At 51.7% G+C, this 23385-nt stretch overlaps 1 protein-coding gene and 1 long non-coding RNA gene across 2 annotated transcripts in view; one reads left to right on the forward strand and one right to left on the reverse strand.

Annotated features, from left to right (window-relative positions):
• Window positions 1-13268, reverse strand: part of TAF4 (TATA-box binding protein associated factor 4) — a 63942-nt gene extending 50674 nt beyond the window's left edge. The window contains exons 1-2 of the mRNA XM_084888989.1: window positions 12948-13268; window positions 11849-12865 (exon numbers count right to left, since the gene is read on the reverse strand). Coding sequence (XP_084745115.1) covers window positions 11849-12865; window positions 12948-13170 — 1240 coding nt within the window. The 5' untranslated portion in view covers window positions 13171-13268. The remainder of the gene's footprint in view (window positions 1-11848; window positions 12866-12947) is intronic.
• Window positions 13269-13499: 231 nt separating this feature from the next.
• The window catches only part of LOC311625094, a 38410-nt gene continuing 28524 nt past the window's right edge, over window positions 13500-23385 (forward strand). The window contains exon 1 of the long non-coding RNA XR_014795430.1: window positions 13500-14092. This is a non-coding gene — a long non-coding RNA (uncharacterized lncRNA). The remainder of the gene's footprint in view (window positions 14093-23385) is intronic.

Consider the following 23385-nt stretch of genomic DNA (forward strand, 5'->3'; position numbering starts at 1 on the left):
GACCAACACGTCCTCGACACACAGGTAAACACAGACCTCACCAGCATGTGGCCCTTCACAGATGCCAAGATGGACTCAAGGCATCTGAGAAGGGCCACTCACACGGGACACCTTGCCCACCTGTGTCCTACACACAGACACCTCACCATCTCACATGCAGACACAGAACTGAGTTTGGTGACTTCTTACCTCCTGTACAATCTCACTTCAGGCAGAGAAGTCACTTCAAGCACGAGAAACTCCTATTTTCTTTTCTTTTCTTTTTTTAATATTTTATTGATTTTTTACAGAGAGGAAGGGAAAGGGATAGAGAGTTAGAAACATCGATGAGAGAGAAACATAGGTCAGCTGCCTCCTGCACACCCCCTACTGGGGATATGCCCGCAACTAAGGTACATACCCTTGACTGGAATCGAACCTGGGACCTTTCAGTCCGCAAGCAGACACTCTATCCACTGAGCCAAACCGGTTTCAGCGAGAAGCTCCTATTTTCATTGCTACTTCATAACTGTAATTTTTGCTACTGTTATGAATCGTAATGTTAATATCTGTGTTTTCAGATGGTCTTAGGTGACCCACAGGTTGAAAACCGCTGCTGTAGCAAAATTAGTTATGAAGTAGCAATGAAAATAATTTTATGGTTGGGGGTCACCACAACGTGAGGAACTGAATTAAAGTGTCCCGGCATTAGAAAGGTTGAGAAGCACTGATCTAGAGCAATAGGTCCCAGCAGGGTGGCAGCTCTGCAGTCACCAAGCCATCCCGGAGCACAGTCTCAGCGACCCACAGAGGTATATCTGGGCAGGAAGCCCCAATGCTGGGTGAGGGCAGCCTCCACCAGGGGTTCAGGGTCAGCACCCTACTAGTAGATGGCACCCAGTCAATGGTTTCCAAACTTCCAAGTATGACATGAAAGTAGGGTTGGCTGCAAGGTGCAGGAGCCCGCCTGAATTCAGGACACAGAAGGGCGCCCACCCAGGGCTGCCTGTGCCTCCCGAGCCCAGCACAACTGCGGCTGGTCTGGGGCCATCTTCGCCACCTCGCTCCAGAGCTCTCAGAGCAGACTCTTTAGACTAGTGTTTCCCAAACTTCTCTCATGATGAGAATCACCTGGTGGAGTTGTTAAAACACAGATTCCTGAATCCCAACTAAGAAGTGCTAAACTAGAATTTTTGAGAACATATAGGTAAAATTGCATACCTAACTTAGTGCTCTGTATATAACATCTGTCTTAGAGCACTAGTTAAGTATACAATTTTACCTATATGTTCCCAAAAATTCTAGTTTAGCACTTCTTAGTTGGGATTCAGGAATCTGTGTTTTAACAACTCCACCAGGTGATTCTCATCATGAGAGAAGTTTGGGAAACACTGCTTTAGACCAAGGCTCCCAACTGTAAGTACATGATGAAGTGGCACCAGCCTGGCTGTTTCTAATCAGGTTAAAGTAGCAGAGGAACTGTAGTGCCCACGTGAACACGACAGACAGAACGCCGGCCTAAGACAGTGCGCTGGGACAGAGCAGCTGACGAGACTCCATTCAGAAACATCACCACCGCCGAAACCGGTTTGGCTCAGTGGACAGAGCATCAGCCTGCGGACTGAAAGGTCCCAGGTTCGATTCCGGTCAAGGGCATGTACCTTGGTTGCAGGCACATCCCCAGTAGGGGGTTTGCAAGAGGCAGCTGATAGATGATTCTCTTTCATCAATGTTTCTAACTCTCTATCCCTCTGTAAAAATAAATAAAATATACTAAAAAAAAAAAAAAAAAAAAAAAACAGAAATGTCACCACCAACTTCCTAACTGTAATTTGCTACTGTTATGAATCGTAATGTAAATATCTGTGTTTTCAGATGATCTTAGGTGACCCACAGGTTGAAAACCGCTGCTGTAGCAAAATTAGTTACGAAGTAGCAATGAAAATAATTTTATGGTTGGGGGGACACCCTCACCAGCACAAGCCCACCAGAGGGCAGGACATGGGCCTGGCTGAAGCTGGTACTCAGTGAACATTTGCTGACTGAGTGACCAAACTCACAAGCCAGCTCCCAGCCACGAGACCAGGTCAGGCTGATGGCTGTCCATCAAGGCAGCCGCCAGGCACAGCAGCTCCCACAGGCTGACTGAGCAGGACAAAGGGACCCCCCCAGACGAGGGTACCTCCAGACCACTCACCCTTCTAGCAGATGTGATCACCGCAGAGCCCACAGGAGCCATTCAGACCTTCCAAGGTGGGACCATGAAGGACAGCGCCTGCTAACGGAGGAAGTCCAGCGGCTGCCAGACACGTGCTCACCTCCGACCCCCATTCTCTGGCACACATGTGCCAGCTCCTAGGCACAGTCAACCTCTCGCTGGGCATGCAAACACTTCCCTTCATGGCATTTCTCTTTAAAAAGCCTGGTCCCAATAAAATAGAGGATCCAAGATGGCTGCACAGGTAAACACCTAACCGCAGCCACACACAACAATTTCAATAAAATACAACTAAAATATAAAATGGACATTGCCCAGAGCTACAGGAAAATCGACAAACTGGAAATTCTACAGCAAGAAGGAAAGAGAAAACCAGAAGGAAAATCAGAGGAGCTGTAAAAGCCTAAGGTTTGGAGACACGTTGCACACGCGGAGAGGACGGAGCCAGAGAGGAGGGGGCGGCTGAGTGCCTGGCTAGCATTCCCTAGTGGAAAGGAGATAAAAGCTCCGGACTGTGCTGAACCCCAGACCCGACAGCACTGAACCCCAGTTCTAGGCCAGACCCTGGGGACCCAGGCTCATACAGAGGAAGCCGGGGCTGTGAGGCAGAATCTCGGGGGAGCGGTGAAAGGCAGAGACCCCGGAGGCACACACATTGCGCACAGAGAAGGGACAGTTGGCTGTGCTGCAGGATTGCCCTGGCAGGAAGGAGACAAAAGCTCCAGACTGCTCTGAACCCCACTTCCAACCCCACTTCCAACTGAACTGAACCCCAGTTCCGGGCTCATTGGGGGAGAGACTAGACTGTTTGGTAGCAGGCGAAACTCGAGGGCACCTCACTCTCAGAGGTGCTTGCAGCGAGTACTGAAGGACCCTGAGAAACACTGAGACCCAGGAGCCGCATAGGGCGGGGCTGACGGAAGCCAAGGCTGTAGGCTCCACCCTGAAACTCCGCTCCATCCAGGCAGAACAAGAGACTTTTAAGGCTACCAATTCAGGGAAGCTGCGAAAATGCCGAGACAAGAAAACAGATCACAAACGAAAGAAATGGAGGCCAAAAAGCGACTGGATATAGAGTTCAAAACCACGCTTATAAGGTTTTTCAATAATTTCCTAGGAAAGATTGTTAAGTCCTATGAGGATATGAAAAGGGATCAACTAGAAATAATAAGGAATCAACAAGAATTAATAAGGGATCAACAAGAAATAAAGAATACATTGTCTGAAATAAAACATATTATACAGAGTCCTAAAAACTGAATGGAAGATCGCAAGGATCAAGTCAAAGATTTGGAACATAAAGAGCCAGAAGACACTCCTTCACAGAAGCTAGAAGGCAAGAGAATCCAGAAAATTGAAGATAATGTAAGAAACCTCTGGGACAACTTCAAGCGAACCAACATCAGAATTATGGGGGTCCCAGAAGATGAGAGAGAGCAAGATATCGAAAACATACTGAAAGAAATAGTGACAGAAAACTTGCCCCACCTGGTGAAAGAATTAGACTTACAAGCCCAGGAAGCGCACAGAACTCCAAACAAAAGAAATCCAAAGAAGACCACACCAAGACAAATTATAATTAAAATTCCAAGAGCAAAAGACAAAGAGAGAATATTAAAAGCAGCAGGAGCAAAGCAGGTAGTTACCTATAAAGGAGCACCTATACGATTGTCAGCTGATTTCTCAACAGAAACCATGCAGGCCAGACGAGAATGGCAAGAAATATTCAAGGTGATGAATAGTAAGAACCTACAGCCAAAGATAATCTACCCAGCAAAGCTATCACTCAGAATCGAAGGCCAGATAAAGAGCTTCACCAATAAAAAAAGCTAAACGAGTTCATCACCACCAAACCAGAATTATATGAATTGCTGAAGGGGGTTCTTTCGGAAGAGAAAGTAAATAAAGATAAAGACTATGAGCAACAAATAGTACGTAACTATCAACAAGTGAATCTAAAAACCAAGGAAATTAAAAAAAAAAAAAAATCTGATGAACAATATTAACTATTGAATATAATAGAATCAGAGGTATGGAAGGGGAGTGAACTGACGATTCTTGGGGAAAAGGAGAGAGGGGGATGTGGGAAGAGACTGAACATAAACTGCGCACCTATGGATGAGGACAATGAGGGGTGGGGAAAGGGTAGAGGGTGGGGTGGAAACCTGGTGGAGGGGAGCAATGGAGGGGGGGAGGGGGAGAGGAACATTTGTAATAATATGAACAATAAAGATTTATTTAAAAAAAAAAAAAAAAAAAGGCCTGGTCCCTCTGTATCCACTGCCTCATGTAGACACAACCAGAAGAGATGCCAAAGGAAGGAGCCAGCCCCGAGGGCCTCTCTCCAGGCCTCACCCCTCTATTAAGTGGCCATAAGGTCTTTGAAAAGCTCCTCACCTCTGCTGGCCTCAGTAGCTTCGCCCAAGGGAGCTTATCTTCACGGGTCCATGTAGCTCCAGAAACCTATAGACCAGTGTTTCCCAACCTTCTCTCATGATGAGAATCACCTGGTGGAGTTGTTAAAACACAGATTCCTGAATCCCAACTAAGAAGTGCTAAACTAGGATTTTTGAGAACATATAGGTAAAATTGCATACCTAACTTAGTGCTCTGTATATAACATCTGTCTTAGAGCACTAGTTAAGTATACAATTTTACCTATATGTTCCCAAAAATCCTAGTTTAGCACTTCTTAGTTGGGATTCAGGAATCTGTGTTTTAACAACTCCACCAGGTGATTCTCATCATGAGAGAAGGTTGGGAAACACTGCTATAGACTCAGCACACGGCAGGAAGTCTAGGACTGCACACACAAAACTGCAAGCCACTAAGTCTATCAACTCAACTATCCATCCAAAGTAGTAACATCTATTCTAAGCCATTTTCATAAATAAAAAGGCAAAGGAGCCAGGAGACAATTGCTACTCTTAATGACAAACATCCCTATATTATAAAACACTATTATGCCCTAGCCCACATGTGTCAAACACAAGGCCCGCGGGCCAAATCCAGCCCGCCAGGCCTTGCAATGTGGCCTGCACCACGCTATCATCACTGCACTCCGCTGTCAGTTTATGACATTGTCAGTTTATGACTGTTCAGTAAACCATTCGGCCCGCGATTTAGGCTGGATTTTCGATTTTGGCCCCTTCTCTGATTGAGTTCGACACCCCTACCCTAGCCGGTTTGGCCAAGTAGACAGAGTGTCAGCCTGCAGACTGAAGGATCCCAGGTTTGATTCCGGTCAAGGGCACATGCCTGGGTTACGGGCTAGATCCCCAGTGGGAGGTGTGCAGGAGGCAGCCAATCAATGATTCTCTCTCATCATTTATGTTTCTCTCTCTCCCTCTGCCTTCCTCTCTGAAATTAATAAAAATATTTTTTTAATCTGTTTAAAGAAAAAAAAAGCTCTTAAGCCCTGGCTGTTTGCTCAGTGGTTAGAGTGCCAGCCCTCTAACTGAAGGGTTACAGGTTCCATTCTGGTCAAGGGCATGTACCTCGGTTGCAGGCTCAATCCCCAGCACAAGTTAGGGCCTCTGTGGGAAGCAATCAGTCAATGTGTTTCTCACATCCATGTTTCTCTCTCTGTCGCTCCCCCTACCAATCTCTCTAAAAGTCAATGGAAAAATATTATTGGGTGAGAATTAACCAAAAACAAAAAAATCTTAAAACAAGTGCTCCACATATACCTTTCTTTCCCTGAGACCTGGCAGCATTCAGGACCCACTATGCCTGGCCCCAATTGCCATCTCTCCCCTGCCACCCTCTAAATTCCATCAAATGCCATGACTCCCAAATTTCTACCACTTCTTACCTCTCCCTGCACCCCTGCCTTACATTCACTGCCTCATCACCTCTATTCCTTCCTCTCGGAAACATATCAAAACAGGAACACTGGTCCTCCTCCACTCCGCAACTGCCAGGTTGGAGGGAAGGCAGTCCCAATCTCAGTCACCTCACCTCCAATCTATCAGCATGTGCTGTGAACATGTCCACAGCATAGTCATGGCTGCCCCCTCCCCAGCACCTTCTTTCCCCAAAGTGCTCAGTCTCACTGGCTGCCGCCACAGCCTTTCCCTGTCCTGTGCAGTCTATTCTGGGCCCGCGCCTGCCACACTGACACCGGGACACATGCACACAGCCTGGGGAGGGGGAAGGAGCTGTCCTGGCTCCTGGTGTCCTGCTCTGCCCACTCAGACCACTGACACCCAAAGTAAGTCACTTCAGGCAAGAGAAGCTCCTATCGTTTGCCACGCAGGTTCTGAAATCTGCCATCCATCTGATGGCATCATAAAGAACTGTCTTCACTTCTCCCCAGCCTCTGGGTTCAGAAACCATTTGGACATAGGCAAGTTCCCAATGCCGTGGGGTATCCCACCCACCCCTTCACATGGACACACTGCTCCTCCTGAGATCCTGGTCAAGAGAAGCACGTGCATTCCTTCTCCCAGGCCACGGGGGAGAGGCAGAAAGATCCCCTCAAGGCTCTAACCTCAGGAGGGCAGCTCAAAGGTCCAACCCAGCAACACAGGCCAGGGCTGCAAAGGGCTGAGCTCACGACACCCACAATGGCAGGGCAGGGAGCTCCACAGCCTCCACTCCCGAGCTCAGTTCCCTGCCCCCAGCCCTTTTCCCCAACCCCCATCCACGACCTCAGCTCCCAGCTTCAGCCCCTGCCTCCACCACAGCCTCTATCCCCTGCCTCAGCCTCAGTCTACTCACACACAGCAGTGTGTGGACAGGTAGGCAGCCAGAGAAGGGAACCAAACAAATAGGAGAGGGGACACCTATGCATTTTTCAATTCCAGTCAAGGGAATGTACCTCGGCAATTTTTATCTATTTCCTGAATGCTTTGATTACTTGGACTAGACATCTAAGGACATGTAAAAATCAGAAGTTCAGCCCTAGTTTATTTGGCTTGATGGATAGAGCATCAGCTTGCAGACTGAAGGGTCCTGGGTTAGATTCTTATCAAAGGTCCTGGGTTGAAGGCTCAATCCCCAGCAGGGGATGTGCAAGAGGCAGCCGATCAATGATTCTCATCATTGATGTTTCTCTCTCTCTCTCCCTCTCCATTCCTTTGAAATCAATAAAAATAAAAATCAGAAGTTCTAACTCAAAGAATTCGTGGCCCCACCACAAAGCCAATTTCCAGTCTCACACACAACTTTACAGCACTCACTACTTCACAGGGGGTAGAGGAGTTGCTCTAAGGCATGCCATATACGTGTGTGTAACGCACCATGCCACCACAGGAAAGGACAGCCCCATCCCTCACCCTCCTGGCACACAGCTCTCAGGACAGAGGGGCCTGCTGCAGAAGCCCCTCCCCTCAGCCTTCTGACTTACTGTATCTGTCTGATGACTGTCAGAGATCCATCAAGTCATGGCTACCGGCCTCTAGTCTACAGCGACTGTCAGAGATGACAGCACTAAGCAGTCACTATTTCTCAGGACCAGGGAGCCAGCCTGAGATTCCTGCTCCATCAACAAGAAGAAAAGTTAAAGTACTTTTGAGAACTGGACAAATTTCCCATATGTGAGGCAACTTTCTCCAGCGTCCTTTCAAATCTCTGCTTCAAGATTTTCAAAACCAGTTGTTAGATTTTGATCAACTCACATATGACTAAAAAAGCTCTTGGGTCATATATTTATAAATGTGTGGATTCTGGACAGGTGATTAAGAGCAACTCCTTCAGTGCACCTGAGAGCCAGGCATTGGGCCTCCTGGTGATGGATTAACTGCCCTGGGAGCCAGCCCTCTGGCCCATTGGTCCACTATCCACACATGTAGCCAGGACACCACTTCCCTAAATGCTTTATTATGGGTCCCCCACAAATAGGGCCCTGCCCCTCATGTGGCAAACTGTAAAGAGCTGGAAGAGCCGCCCAGTTTTCAAACTCCGGTAATTCAGCCCTAAGCCCTCAGCACAGGGCACTCAGCCCCCTTTACAGCAAGGGGGTCCGGGGGAAGAGACTAAGGGGCCTGGCTGCTAAAATGTGAGGACCACCAACTCCAAAAGATACATCGGCGTGAAACATTATCCCAACCCAGCACCCAGACAGCTGTCCACCCTAATGACGCTGGGGACATCCAGGAGTGAAGCCTGGACAGAGGGTGAGAAAGAGGGATCCCTGCTCACCCCCAGGGCCTCCCTCCATGGGCAGTACAGAGGTGCTAGGCCACGGAGAGCTGTCCAGTGCTGGCCATGGATAGCTCTCAAAAAGTTAGTCCTTTTTCTTTCTAAGCATCACTGTCACCTAAGTATAGCCAAAGGAAAATTCGGTTAAGGCCTTGGCCTAAGCGAGACCCACTTGTCGGGGACCCCCTGCAACAAGATGGGCTGGTTTCTCCTCACAGAACCAGCTTCAGCCACAGCAGCAGGCTCCTGGATCCCTGAGAATACGGCCGTCTGGCAGTTCGAATGGGAACAAAGCTGTGTGGCGTCTTCGCTGCCTCTACAGCCACATGAAGTTCTAAAACCAGTGAGAACACAGGGGCCGAGACAATGTGTGAATACTAACGGCTCCATGGTGCGGTGTACAGGGCTCACCAGATACAATTTCACAGGCTTCACAAGTGCCAACCCCTCTTCCAGCTGGGAAAGCCAAGGCTCTAAGGAAACATGTTCCGCCCCAGGTCAGAAAGCAACAATGTCCTTGAGTAACAAAATCGCAGCTTCTAAGAATGTTCCTCATGTCAAAGCACTTGCTACAAGTCAGTCACCAGAATTTCCATTTCTTGTAACTTCAGGGCTGGGCCCTACATGCTCCACCACCCAGCAGGGGACCACACTCCCGACTCAGCTGGCTCAGCAGCACGGCAGCTACCACCAGATTCTCTCTTTCCCCGCAGACACATCATTCACTTCACCTGTCAGGGAAGCACCGCGCAGACACTGGTCTCTATAAGCATATTACCCCAGGCAGTGTTCACTCTACTGAAGGAGGGAGAGAGAGAAACATTGATGGGCTGCCTCCCATACACACCCAGACTGGGGTTCAAACCCAAAACCTGGGTACTGCCCTGACCAGGAATGGAACCTGCCACCTTTTGGTGTACGGATGACGCTCCAACTGAACCACCGGCCAAGGAAGGAGTGTTCACTTCAAATAAGTCACATGCCAGTGTCCCCGAGGGCAAGGTCCCTGGGCCAGTGGGGGGAATGGTGTTGCCCTGGAATGAGAGCGCACACTGGCCAAGCCTTAGAGCCACGGGAGAGCAGCCCTCTGTGGAAGCAGGACAGACAAGGTGTAAAGGAGGGGAGACCATCTCTGGCCTTGGTACTTCAGTGTTACCCTACGGGGGGTTTTGGCAAGCTCAGTCTTGGTAGTCTCCCTGCCACCCAGACTGACCCCAGGAAGGGAGGGTCCTGGGAGGGCGGGCTTCCTTCACTCATTCCATCTGCCCACACTCTGTCATTTCACTTGGCACCTATGTGTGTGGCTTTAACAACCCTGAGACTCCTAATACCTCCCCAAGCTTTGTATCACAGTTGTAACAAGAATAATCTATTAGCTAAGCAAGAATCGTATTTTTAAGTTATATCTTTTTATGATGAAAGACTTAAATGAAAAGGAAACATCCAATAAGAGAATTTAGTATTTTTTGACCAATTATGTGACGTAGCTAGAATATTCACATCTGTCACTTTGGTTTACAGAATTAAATAGTACTGTTTAAAAGAGGACACTCTTTTGGGGGCAATGGGAGAAGTTTCAACTCTACTTTTTTTGCTTCTACTGTTATTAAAATGGAGTAACTTAATTAATCATAGTTTCCTATCAGAATATCAACTGGGAAGGAGGGGTATGAAGAGATGTAAACATTTTGTTTCCTAGAAAACATCTGGCTCCTTTAAAGCACAGCTCTCAGCATGTGTCACCCAAATGTCACTATGAGCTGTCCTGTGCTCTCACACACGGGACTAATGCAAAGCCTCACAAGACCTCGGGCAAATTTTTACTACATTGTTTGTCTACCTGTCACATGAAGACATCCCTCACACTGACATAGAACAAAAGATGCAAGTGAGTCTAAGGTCACTGTCCCTACACTAGGAATCACACCAAGGGGATCCGTGAATCCAAACACCACGCCTTTCATAGCCTCTGCAAGCCAGGCCCGGTGCCACCTCACAGACTTCATGGACAAGCTCACAGCAGGTCTAGATAGCGAAAGCACTGCACAGGCATTGTCCTTGCGGAAACAAGGCAAGTGCTGGAGCCAGCAGGGCCACTGAAGGGGCCTTCAGGACAGGTAAACAGCCTCCTGACAGCTTACATCACCTACCACAACCCGAACCCCCTTTTGTAAATGGCCCTAACAACTAGCCATACTTTCTACTAAAAGGTCAAAATACACATAACAATTAAAACAGAGCCACCAACAAAACACCCCTACAAACTCAGAAACAAACACAACACGCTCAGGTAATTTCCGCCACATGGCCTCTCCCCCTGGCATGCTGCCCCACCACCACCCACAGCACTGGTCCTGGTGGCCGGGTCCTTCCCAGCCCAAGCCCCATCAAAACATGCCTGCCAAGCTCTGCCCCCAGGACCAGCTCACCTGTGGTGACAGGAAGCCTTTCCTTCTTAACTCGCTGAATTCTTTCTCAGGGTGGCCTGTGGCTCTTTGCAGCAAGCACGAGGGGACATGAGGTGCTGTTTCTACTACCCCTGCCACCTCTGCAGCTGCTACACCAGCACAGCTACTACACAGCAAGGGAGGAGCTCTCCGGAGCGCACTCAGGCCCGCAGGCAGGCGAGGCGGAGCGGACAGAACAGAAAGCAGCGCCACAAGTGTAAAGTTTCTCTCGGCCTAAGAATCCCAGAGCGAAGCAGCGGGCGAGTCAGACTGTGGGGCCCTTGCACTGTCACACCCGAAGGACACGAATGGATGGCGAATTGACAGGAAACTGAGAGTGGAGGACACGGGCTGGCTGGCTGTACCTCCGAAAAACCCACTGCCTGGAGAGCACGTGCCCACCGCAGGTAATAACCTAAGGAACCGAGGTCCTTTCAGTGACACGCTGTGCTCAACCAGGAAAGAGCTGAATATTCCTGCAGCCCAGGAAGGGTATGTGCCCAGGACCTGTCACCCGGGTGCTAGCAGGGAAGCAGAAGCTCTCTATGCAGACCTGCCCAGCCTCAAGGAGGGGCGTCACTCTGCCTGACCCACCCTCAGGGTACACATCACAGCCCGACACCAAAGGAGCAGGAAAGTTCAGTGAGAACACAGGCCATATGCCTTATCCCAGAAACAGGAGGGGGAAATGCCAAGTGTGGAAAAATCACGCAACCAGGCTATTTCTCCACACCCTGTATAACCCAGTGAGGTGTGCCTGGGAGCCCCCGCTATTGCTCTCCACAGAGGGCACCCAGGGCCAGAGAGGAACTGTGAGCACTGGCACAACTTTGCAACGCAAAGACCTGAGCTGAGGCCAAGGCTGCACAAGGTAGCAGATCCCGGCTGTCCCATCACATTGGGTGTGCAAGAACTCACACTCCCAGCACCTGGGCTGAGGTGCACCTGAGCTTGCTGCAGGCCCGTGCAAGACCCATGACCTTAAGTCCTCCAGTCCTACAACTTCCTGGACTCTCTACTAGGGCAGCAAAGACCCTCCCCCCCCACAGTGGTCACTCACCTGGGGGCAGCTGGAAGTTCTGGATGTTCGTTGGGTTCTGGGGCGGCTGTGGCAGACGTGGGGCCAGGACTGTGGGCGTCAGCGTGGCCCGGATACCGCTGGTAGTGACTGAGGGCGTCCTAGGCAGACTCTGGGTGACCGCGCTGGCAGGGCCCTTGGGCAGCCCGGTAGGGGTGCCGGGGGCGGGAGGCGGGAGGCCAGTGGCGGTGGACAGCGCCCCTTGCATAGTTGGCCCGAGGATCATGCCGGCCCCCGCGCCGGCCGGGCAGCTGGCCGCCAGGGTCTGTGGTGGCGGGGGCGCCGGCTGCACCGCGGTCTTGGGTGAGTCCGCCTTGGCCACCTGCACGGGCGCCGCGGCGGGCCCGGGCGCAGCAGTGGGCCCGGGCTGACTGTTGGCGGCTTGCACGGGGGAGGGCGCGGGGGAGGGCGCGGGACCCGGGGCAGGCGCGGGGGCGGGGGCGGGGGCGGGGGCCGGGACCGGGGCAGGAGCAGGGACTGAAACGGGCGCGGGCGCAGCGCTGGCCCCGTTCTGCGCGGCCACCGGGGGTCCCGCCGGGTGGCCGGCCGGCCGGGCCAGGGTGGCGGCGGCTGGCGGCGGCGGAGCGACGGCGGACGCGGGGAGCGCAGGGAGCGCGGGGGGCGCGGGGGGCGCGGGGGGCGCGGGGGGCGCGGGTGTTGCGGCGGGGGGCGCGGGGGGCGAGGGGGCGCGGGGCACGGGCGCGGCGGGGGCGCCGCGGAAGGGCGGTGTCTGGATGACAGTGGCGGCGGCGGGCTTGGGCGGCGGCGCGGGCGGGGGCCCGTTGTGCAGCAGGCTGACAGCAGGTGCGGCGGCGGCGGCGCGGAGTGAGTTCCCCAGCGCGGCGCTCCCATTCAAAGTTTGCGCGGCGCCGGGGCCGCCGGGCGGGCCGTTGCGGGCGGCGGGCTTGGCGGCTGGCGCGGCCCCGGGCCCGCCGCAGGCCCCGGTTCCGGGCCCCGGCGGCGCTCCGGCCTCGAGTGTGCTCAGCTTGGCGGCGGGCCCTGCGGGGACAAGCGGCGGCGCGATGAAGAAGCGGGCCCGGCGGCTTCCGCCCGCCCCAGGCCGCGCCGCGCCGCGCTCTACCTGCGGGGGGCGGCTCCGGCGCCGCGGCGGGCGCGCCCTCGGCCGCTCCGGCTCCGGTGTGGTTCCCGAGCGCGGCGGCGGGCGCGCGGGGCGCGAGGTGATGGTGGTGGGCCGCGCTGGCCGCCAGCTGCGACTCGAGCGAGCCCACCAGGTCGCTCACCACTTTCTCGTCCACCTCGCTGTTGAAGAAGACCTCGTCCAGCAGATCCGAGCCCGCCGCCATCTTTCCTCCTCGGCCCGCCGCCGCCGCCGCTCGGCCGGCGCTGGGCGGGGAGGCGGCTCCGTGCGGGCGGGCAGGCGGGCAGGCGGGCAGCCGGCGGGGGCGGGCGGGGGGCGGCGCGCGCCGGGCGGGGCGGGGGCGGCGGCCGGGCGGGGGGCGCGGGAGGCCGGCGCTTGGGGGGAGGGGGCAGGGCCGCGCTGGTGCACTGCGCAGGCGCGGCGGCGCGCCCGCCCCCGCCCGCCGCCCGGCGCCTCCCCATTGGCCGCAGTGCCCCCCGCCCGCCGCCTAGCACCTCAGGATTGGTCGCTGCGCTCACTTAAAAGGCGCAGCCAATGGCTGCGAGCGGTAGAGGCAGGGGCGCGGGTGGGTTCCCGGGTAGGTTGCAGTCGGTGGGCGCCTGCGGGCTGTGGACTGGGGACCTGCGGGGTGTAGGGGTGCGGACCGCCGGGCAGGCCGGGTCGGAGAGCAGCGGGACCGCGGGGGGGCGGGCTCTCTCTTTGTCTGTGGTCGCTCCAAAATGGCTGCGGCGGGAGCGGACGGGGCGCCGAGCCTGTGTGAGAGCGGGGACGCTTTACTCCGCGGCCCCGAAGGCCTTCGCCACGGAGACCCTGTGCCCGAGAAGGACGCGCGCGGGCCCGGGCAGGGTGACGCCCGTTGTCGGCGCCATTGCTCCGAGCGGAGGCAAGAGGGGGAGGGCGTGGGCCTGCCCTCGGGCCCGGCAGGGTGTCCGCGACCTGGCTCCGCGCCGCACGTTTCCGGGGCGCAGCGGGGGGACTGTGCCCGAGACCGACCCCCGAGGCTTCCCCGGCGAGACTTCCCCTCGGCCGCTCGGTCTCCAGCAAGTCATTGGAAGCTAGCCGCGCCGCGGGCACCGCGCTCCGGGGGCGGCGGACCCCCTGGAGGCCCTTTCCGCCCCTTGTTTCCTGTAAGTCATCTGAAATCGTGTTTACGAACACTATAAAATGTCTCGGATAAAGTTATCTCAGTGCGGTTTTTGGGGGGGTTCACCAGTGGTTTTCCTCTCTTTTTGGGAAAGGCAGTGGGAGGCACAGGGTCGGGCCCCCGCGGCAGGACTGGCCACAGGGACACCCTCCTCAGCTGTTGGTAGCTGATGCTCCCTCCAACCGCCCTGCTTCTCACGAACCGGGGTGCGGGCTGACTCCTGGGCGCCGGGGCTTCTAGACCAGGAGCAATGGGGGCTGGAGCCCAGGAAGGTGCCTCCCCGGGAGTTTGTCGGGGCGAATCCGCAAATGTATAACCGGAATTTTGCACCTGAACTTTAGCACCCAAGAGGCCGGAGAGAGGAACCCTGGGATGGGGACTGACCCTAGCCACCTTGAGCACAGCGCGGGCCCGTGGCCTGGTTTTCAAACAAGAGCAGACATGTGGGATTGTGTGTAAGATCTTAAATGCTGACAGCTGATTAGAAAATGTTAAAGTGAGCTGAGCAAATGCGTCAGCAAGACGACTTCAGCCCGGTGTAGACATCTCTGGTGGGAAACGAAGAGTCTACATGTGCCCTCCAAACAGGAGTCAGGTTGGAAAAGCAAACAGCAGCTACAAAGCTTCCAGACTCGGGCCGGGCAGGGCCACGTGACTGCGGGGGAGGGGGCCCATTTTGTTACTGAGATCATTAGTAAAGGTCCCCCGTGCCCACTGCAGGCTGCTCCTGTGTCCCCACAGAGCGGTGGCCTCTCAGGTACCCCCGAGGCCCGCCAAGGTCCTCCTCCAACCCAATACAGTCCCAGGGCCTCCTCCGCAGGCTAGACGCTGTCCTTGGGTGCCTGCCAGGGCCCTCCTCTCTGCAGCAGGCCTCTTCCCGCATTGGTGCTGACATCACCCCCCAGCGTCCTCTGGGGCACCCTCCGATACAGCAGGAAGTGTGGGAGGTCGAATCTGTGCCCTGCCCCCACCATCCCAGATCCCCGGGAAAGGTGGGAGCTGCAGACAAGCCGGTCTGGGCTCTCCAAGGCTCTGCCCACCTGCAGAGTGAGCCACTTGGCTCCTCCCCTGCCCCTAACTGAGCCGGGAGGGAGACCTGCCAGCCAACCTTGGTCACCCCGGAAACTTAGGGTATTTTCTTCGAATATCTGTGTGGTTTCATTTGTTGCCATGAACAGTTAAGACTTCTATAGCTTGGAAGATCACACCTGAACATGAAACGGGGGAATGAAAACTAGTGTAAATATACTAGTAAACACCATTTTAAATATGGGGGGGAAATGTTTGCTGTGAGAATGGCAGAACCCCAAACAGTACCGTCTCCCTCGCCACCTGCCACACTGCAGATGGGTAAGGCCATGGGCAAAAGGCAGGCTCCCTCGCTGGCAGCTTTGTGGGCCGTTAAGTGTATTGTCTTCAATAAAGTAGAAAAAGCAACAGACATACTCATTTAATATAAGAACAAATAACCAAGTCAATCATTTCTGCCTTGCTCTGCTGTACAAAGGTACAAAGTGTTTGCTGTATTCCCTGTGCTTTTGTTGTCTGCCTGAAGTACATAACAAAATAGCTTTTTAATAAAGGCTGGCAGCCCTAGCTAGTTTGGCTCAGTGGATACATCGTCCACCTGTGGACTGAAGGGTCCCAGGTTTGATTCCAGTCAAGGGCATATTCCCAGGTTGCAGGCTTGACCCCCAGTGTTGGGTGCATAGAAGGCAGCCAATCAATGATTTCTCTCTCATCATTGTGTTTCTATCTTTCCCTTACCCATCCTCTCTGAGATTAATAAAGATATTTTAAAAAATAATAATAAAGGCTGGCAGCTGTGGGGGCCCAGTTCCTGGATTCCTATTCCATCTGGGTGACTCCCCAACCCCACCCAGCAGAGCTTGGTCAAGTACATCCACTTCCCAGGGACAAGCTCATGAACATAGAATTAATGTAAACACCCACACATTCATTCCTTAGGGCGTTGGGGACATTATCACAGACCTGGGGACTGACCAGACATTTATTCTAGTCTCATGGCTTTCCTCTTTCTGCTCTCCTTTTATTAGGACATCAGTCTTTGGATTTAAGGTTCATCCTACACCCAAAATTATTTCCTATCAAACTTCTTAACAACTATATGTGCAAAGACCCTCTTTCTAAATAATGTCGCATGTGAGGTTCTGGGTGGACATGCATTTGGGGGGAACAGTATTCAACCAGTTATACCAGATGGCCAGCTTGTCCACTTGTGGAGAGCAGACTATCAGATCAGTCAGAAGGCACTCCTTAGCCTGACTGGCCCTTTGCCCCAGGACATGGCTGTAAGAGGCTGGAGTACTAGACAGTAGCCTGTGACTTGATGGGTCTGGAGAAGAGACAGTCCTTTTCTGTTCTGCCTTGCCAAGAAAGTGACCACCACTAGTTATTATCAGTAATAACTAGACTGATGTGCGAGCTCTACCTCTGAGCAAGTCAGGACTGTGTTCAAGAACAGGGAACCGAAGCTTGAGAAGGTCAATTAATGGCCCAAGGCGTCTCTTCTGGGGCAGGGCGGGGGCGGGGGGGGGGGGGGGGGGGGGAGACACAAACCTGGGACTTAGACCTAAAGCTGGACAGACACAGCCTCTGGAACAGCAGGACCCAACTGGTCAGATGTTAGCTCCTAAATTAGAGTCGGGCCTGCTGCAAACAGACTGACCCAGATCTCCAGGATGGGGCTGGCTGTCTGCATCTCTCAGTGACTCACAGCAGCCTCGGGCTGACTCCCACGAAGGCTAACTACAGCCATGGTACATGGTTTTACGAGTTCTGCTCAGAGCGGAGCTTCCTTCCAAGCTCAAGTGGAACTTCTCTGACCTGGCATCACTGACAGGCAGCTTCCTCATGCCGTTCCCTGACCACCCCAAGTGCAAGCCTGGAGCAGCCTTGCTCTCAGGTGAGGCCTGGTGGCATCCCAAGTCCCCCTTGCCTGGACAGGCATGGCACTGCCAGGCTCCACTTTCTAAGCACCATGTCCATCTAGTGGTTTCTTACAATTGCTTGTTGCTATGGTTACTGCCTTCCCTAAATCGCCCCTCACCCAGCTCCAGAATGAGTTTATAAAGCTGAAGCCCCAATCCCTAAATACTTTTAGGTTCCCTGCAAGTTCCCTGGGCAAGGCAACAAGCCCTGGGTTACTCATTGGCAACGTCGGTATGGTGAACATTGATTGTTCAGACAGGCTATCCAAATCTAAAACATTAGACACTGACCATTGAATGGCAATTCAGAAGTAAAAGATTAAACTTTTAAAATGACACCACTTAAAATAGCATCACAAAACCAAATGCCACCCAGCTGGTGTGGCTCAGTGGTTGAGCATTGACCCATGAACCGGGAGGTCACAGTTCAATTCATGCTCAGGGCACATACCAGGATTGTGGGCTTGATCCCCAGTAGGGGGCCTGTAGGCATCCAATCAATGTTTCTCATCACTGATATTTCTTTCTATCCCTTCCTCTCCCTTCCTTTCTCTGAAATCAACAAAAACATTTTTTTTTTTTTTAAATCCCTAGCTGGTTTGGCTCAGTAGATAGTCAGCCTACGGACTGAAGGGTCCCAGGTTTAATTCTAGCCAAGAGCACATGCCCAGTTTGCTGGCTCAATCCCCAGTAAGGGGCATGCAGCAGGCAGCCAATCAATGTTTCTCTCATCATTAATGTTTCTCTCTCCCTCTCCCTTTCTCTCTGAAATTAATAAAAAAATATATTTAAAACAACAACAAATGCCTTGGTATAAAACGAACAAACAAAAAAAGCCAAAGACAGCCTGAGGCAGTTTGGCTCAGTGGATAGAGCATCAGCCTACGAACCAAAGGGTCCCGGTTTTCATTCCGGCAAGGGCACATGTGATTGCAGGCTCCCAGCTCTGATTGGGGCATACAAGAAGCAACCAATCTCCTCACATTGATGTTTCTCTGTCTTTCCCTCTGTTTCTCTCTCTCTCTCTCTCTCTCTCTCTCTCTCTCTCTCTCAAATCAATGGGAAAATATCCTTGAGTGAGGATTTAAAAAAAAAAAAAAAAAAAAAAAAAAAAAAGCCAAAGACTTATAGACACAAAATCACAAAACATGGTTGAGAGAAATTATAGAAAAAATAAACACATGAGGGACATACCAAGTTCAAGAATCAGAAAGCTCAATAGTGTAGTGTAAAAATGTCATTTCTCCTCAACATACTACCGTTTCCCCAAAAATAAGACAGTGTCTTATATTAATTTTTGCTCCCAAAGATGCCCTAGGTCTTATTTTCAGGGGATGTCTTATTTTTCCATGAAGAAGAATACGGTACACATTTATTGTTAAATGAAAATAAAGGAAATTTATTACCTGTATATGGTACGGTAGTACGGTAGTTGTCAACACAAACCAGACAAACTGTGAATCCTACAGTATCAAGAATTTACTCATTTATTCAATGACAATCATATGTCATCATCTTCTGGAACATCATCATAACAATCCAATTCCTGAATTTCCTGGTGAATTTCTTGTGACTCCATTTCTTTCAGAATCAGTGGACCAAATCTCTCAAGTTTAGCCTGGAGGGGGCCTTAATTTGGGGGGGATGCCTAATATTTCACTCAGAAGGAAACCTGTAAGTAGGTCTTATTTTTGGAGGATGTCTTATTTTCGGGGAAACACGGTAGTAATCTACAGATTCAGTGCAGAAGGGATTCTAAGATCCCAGCAGGGTTTTTATCACAGAAGTGGACACTCGGGGTTTCCATTTCCAGTGTGGTGGCATAAACTCCAATGGAATTGCCCTCCCGCAGACGGACTATGAACTCGGGACAAAACACAGAATAGCACCTGCAGCTGCCAGGGTGAGCACAGGCAGGCAGGTGACTGGCAGAGTCAGGAAGGAGGGGAGGCTGGGCAGCTGCCTGTTTTCACAGCCACCATCTGAGGCCAGGCCACAGTCCCTGCCACACAGGGCGGATACTGCTCCAAGGAAACACCTGCAATCCTCTTGCTTAGGAGACACATCTGCGGCAATGACACCCTCTGTAAAGTAAAGGGGCATCGCAGAGGGGACAGTGGGAGAAGAGGAACCCCAAATTTTGTTTGTAAACTTGGCTTAAGTCTCCAGGTGATATTTCAGTACAGCTGTGGAGCAAACTCCAAGCAGCTGGGCTGACATCTGAACTCTTGTGCATGGGACCATGGGACGCCTTTGCAGCCTGAGCCCTGAGTTAACTGACTTATGCTAACAGGAACACAAAAATAATAAAACCAACACTCTCTGAGTTATTATAAGAGAATCCAACATCAACAAAATAACACTCACAATGTCCAGGATATAATCCAAGATTACTCAGTATACAAAGACATGGAGAATGTTAGCCATTCAAAGAAGAAGAAGAAGAAGAAGAAGAAGAAGAAGAAGAAGAAGAAGAAGAAGAAGAAGAAGAAGAAGAAGAAGAAGGGGGAGGGGGAGGGGTAAGGGGAGGGGGAGGGGGAGGGGGAGGGGGAGGGGGAGGGGGAGGGGGAGGAAGAAGGAAGAAGGAAGAAGAAGAAGAAGGAAGAAGGAAGAAGAAGAAAAAGAAATGGAGATTAATTCCTAATATGACCCCAATGATGGAATTAGCAAACAAATATTTTAAAGTAACTATTATAACTATTAGAGGCCCCGGTGCATAAAATTCATGTACTCACAGGGGTCCCTCAGTCCAGCCTGTGTCCTCTCACAGTCCAGGAGCCCTCAGGGGGTGTCTGACTGTCGGCTTAGGCCCTTGGAGAGCCTAAGCCAGCAATCAGACATCCTAAGGACTGCTGCAGAGGAGGGAGAGGCTACTGCCACAGCTGCTGTGCTCGCCAGCCATGACCCAGCTCAGAGCCTCTGGGTGAGCAGCACTCCCCCTGTGGGAGCACACTGGCCATCAGGGGGCAGCTTCTGCATTGAACGTTTTCCCCCTGGTGGTCAGTGTGCATCATAGCAACTGGTTGTTCTGCCCTTTGCATAGTAGCCTTTTATTATATAGGACTAGAGGCCCAGTGCACAAAATTCGTGCACTGGGGGAGGGGGTTCCTCAGCTCAGCCTGCCCCCCTCACAGTCCAGAAGCCCTCAGGAGATGTCCTATTGATGGATTAGGCTCACTCCCCACAGGGATCAACATCCACTCCAGTCCCTTCACCACAAAAAAATGACAACTTTCTTTGAGCATTTCAAGATGTCTCTATAGGATATAACATTTCTTTCTTTCTTTTTTTTTATCCTCACCTGAAGATATTTTTCTTTTTTTTTTTCTTTTTTTTTAAATATTTTATTGATTTTACACAGAGAGGAATTGAGAGGGACAGAGAGTTAGAAATGTTGATGAGAGAGAAACATCGACCAGCTGCCTCTTGCACACCCCCCACTGGGGATGTGCCCGCAACCAAGGTACATGCCCTTGACCGGAATTGAACCCGGGACCTTTCAGTCCGCAGGCCGACGCTCCATCCACTGAGCCAAACCGGTCCCGGCGTGAAGATATTTTTCAATTGGTTTTTAGAGAGCATGGAAGAGAGAGGGAAAGACAAAGAGAAACATCAATGTGAGAGAGACACTTCAATAGGTTGCCTCGTGCATGAGCCCTGATCTGGGCCCCATCCAGGAAGGAGCCTCAACCTAAGTACATGCCCTTGATCAGAACCAAACCTGGATCTTGCAGTCTGCAGGCCAAGGCTCTAACCACTGAGCAAAACTGTCTAGGGCAGCCGAAACCGGTTTGGCTCAGTGGTAGAGCGTCGGTCTGTAGACTGAAAGGTCCCAGGTTCGATTCCAGTCAAGGGCATGTACATTGGTTGCAGGCACATCCCCGATAGGGGGTGTGCAGGAGGCAGCTGATCAATGTTTCTCTCTCATCGATGTTTCTGGCTCTCTATCTCTCTCCCTTCCTCTCTGTAAAAATATCAATAAAATATATATATATATTTTTTAAACTGTCTAGGGCAGGATATGACACTTCTTTTTTTAAAATATATTTTATTGATTTTTTACAGAGAGAAGGATAGAGAACTAGAAACATCGATGAGAGAGAAACATTGATCAGCTGCCTCCTGCACATCCCCACTGGGGATATGCCTGTAACTAAGGTACATGCCCTTGACCAGAATCGAACCTGGGACCCTTCAGTCCACAGGCCGATGCTCCATCCCCTGAGCCAAACAAGTCTTGGCAGGATCTGACACTTCTTAACCTTCCAGCAGTGGACCTTCGTTTTTTCCTCCAGGAGTGAGGTGGAAAAACCCTAGATCACCTTCTTGGATACTTATTACCCAAGTTACCAAAAACATTGTGAGCTTAGCCATTGAGTGATAAGAAAAGGTGTTTCCTCTGTAGCTCACATGCAGAGGTGGGACTGCTGGTGCACTATCTCCAGCAAGGGTGGGCCCAGCTGTGTGTTGTGTCTCCGCTCTGGGCCCACCCCCGTTTGTTGTGTCTCCTCTCCTGTGTGTTGTGTCTCCGCTCTGGGCCCACCCCGCTGTTTGTTGAGTCTCCACTCCGGCACTGGCCCCGGCCCCAGCAGCTGCTGCACCATGGCCGCTGGGGCCAGGGGCAGACCCCCTGTGTGCTGTGTCTCCGCTCCAGGCCCATCTGCACATACAACCTCCTCCTGAGCCGGTCATGACTGTTATGGCATCCTGGCTAATTTGCATATTACCTCTTTATAAATATAAATATAAATATAAATATAAATATAAATATATATATATATATATATATATACACACACACACACACACACACACACACACACACACACACACACTAGAGGCCCGGTGCGTGAAATTCATGCATGGGGGAGTGGGGGTGTCCCTCAGCTTAGCCTGCACCTCTCCAATCTGGGACCTCTCGAGGGATGTCCAACTGCCCTCCCTTGCAGGCCTGGTCCCTCCCAATTGCCCTCCCCTGCTGGCCACCTTGAGTGGTCATCTTTTGTCCACATGAGGCAGTCATCTTTGACCACATGGGGGCAGCCATCTTGTATGTGGGAGTGATGGTCAATCTGCATATTACTCTTTTATTATCTAGGAAAGAGGCCTGGTGCATGGGTGGGGCTGGCTGGTTTGCCCTGAAGGGTGTCCCAGAGCAGGGGGGTTCCCTTGGGGCAAGGAGCGGTCTGGGCGAGAGGCCTGTGGTGGTTTGTAGGCCAGCCCTGCCCCCTGGCGACTCAAGCAGAAGCCCTGGTATCTGGGATTTATTTATCTTCTATAATTGAAACTTTGTAGCCTTGAGCTGAGGCCAGGGCCAGCCAGGGCAGGAGGGAAGCTTGGCTTCCTCCATTGCCAGGGCCAACCCAAGCCTCCAGCTGGCTCCAGCTCCTTGGCCCCCCACCATCTTTGTTGGATTAATTTGCATACTCACTCCTGATTGGCTGGTGGGTGTGGCTTGTGGGCATCATGGAGGTATGGTCAATTTGCATGTTTCTCTTTTGTTAGATAGATTAGTCACTCATGTAAGAGAAAATGTACCTTTAACAAGTAAAATTATATTTTTTAAGTCACAACAGTGAACTAGAAATTATCTCTAAAAAGTGGAAATTCTATAACTAAACATTAGAATATCATAAATTAAAGTTAATGACTGGATGGCCTAACAGAAGAGTACAAGGGCAGAGGAGAACTCAGTGAACTGGAAAATTATTAATAGAATTTATTCCAACTGAAAAAGATAGTGGGGAGTAGATTAAAGAGCCTGAGGGATATCTTGGACAATATAAAAATATCTACATCTGTGCAATTGAGATCACAAAAATAGAGAAGGGAAAGAATGGAGCAGGGAGAAGTATTAAAAAAAAAATGGCTGGTGCCCAGGCCAGATTGCTCAGTTAGTTAGAGTGTCATCCTGTGCACCAAAAGGTCACCAGTTCAATTTCAGGCCAAGGCACATGCCAGGTGCTCAGACTACCTGGCTGGTGAGAAAGAGAGTACAGTGCCTGCTGACAAGGTGGGAGTGGGAGTGGGTTCCAACCACCTTGGAAAACGGAGATTTATACTAGAGCTGAGTCACTGCTCAGCCTGGCCCAGTATTGTCCCCGTGGCACCCACCAAAGCATCTTCGCTGTGCACCAAGGAGAGGGCTGGGTGACTAGAGCAGCCCTGCTCGTGACCACCTTAAAGTCTATCTGCACAGCCCAAAGTCTGCCTGCAGTGAATGGGAAAATAAATGGCCCGTCCACACAGAGAATGATTGTGTTCGCTTCACAGAATGGGTTGATGTGTGTAGTTTTTGCAGGTGTCACACTTGAGGGAAAGCTGA

The sequence above is a fragment of the Pipistrellus hanaki genome, assembly GCF_964339955.1.
Source record: "Pipistrellus hanaki genome assembly, chromosome: 6".
In the NCBI taxonomy this organism is placed as follows: Eukaryota; Metazoa; Chordata; class Mammalia; order Chiroptera; family Vespertilionidae; genus Pipistrellus; species Pipistrellus hanaki.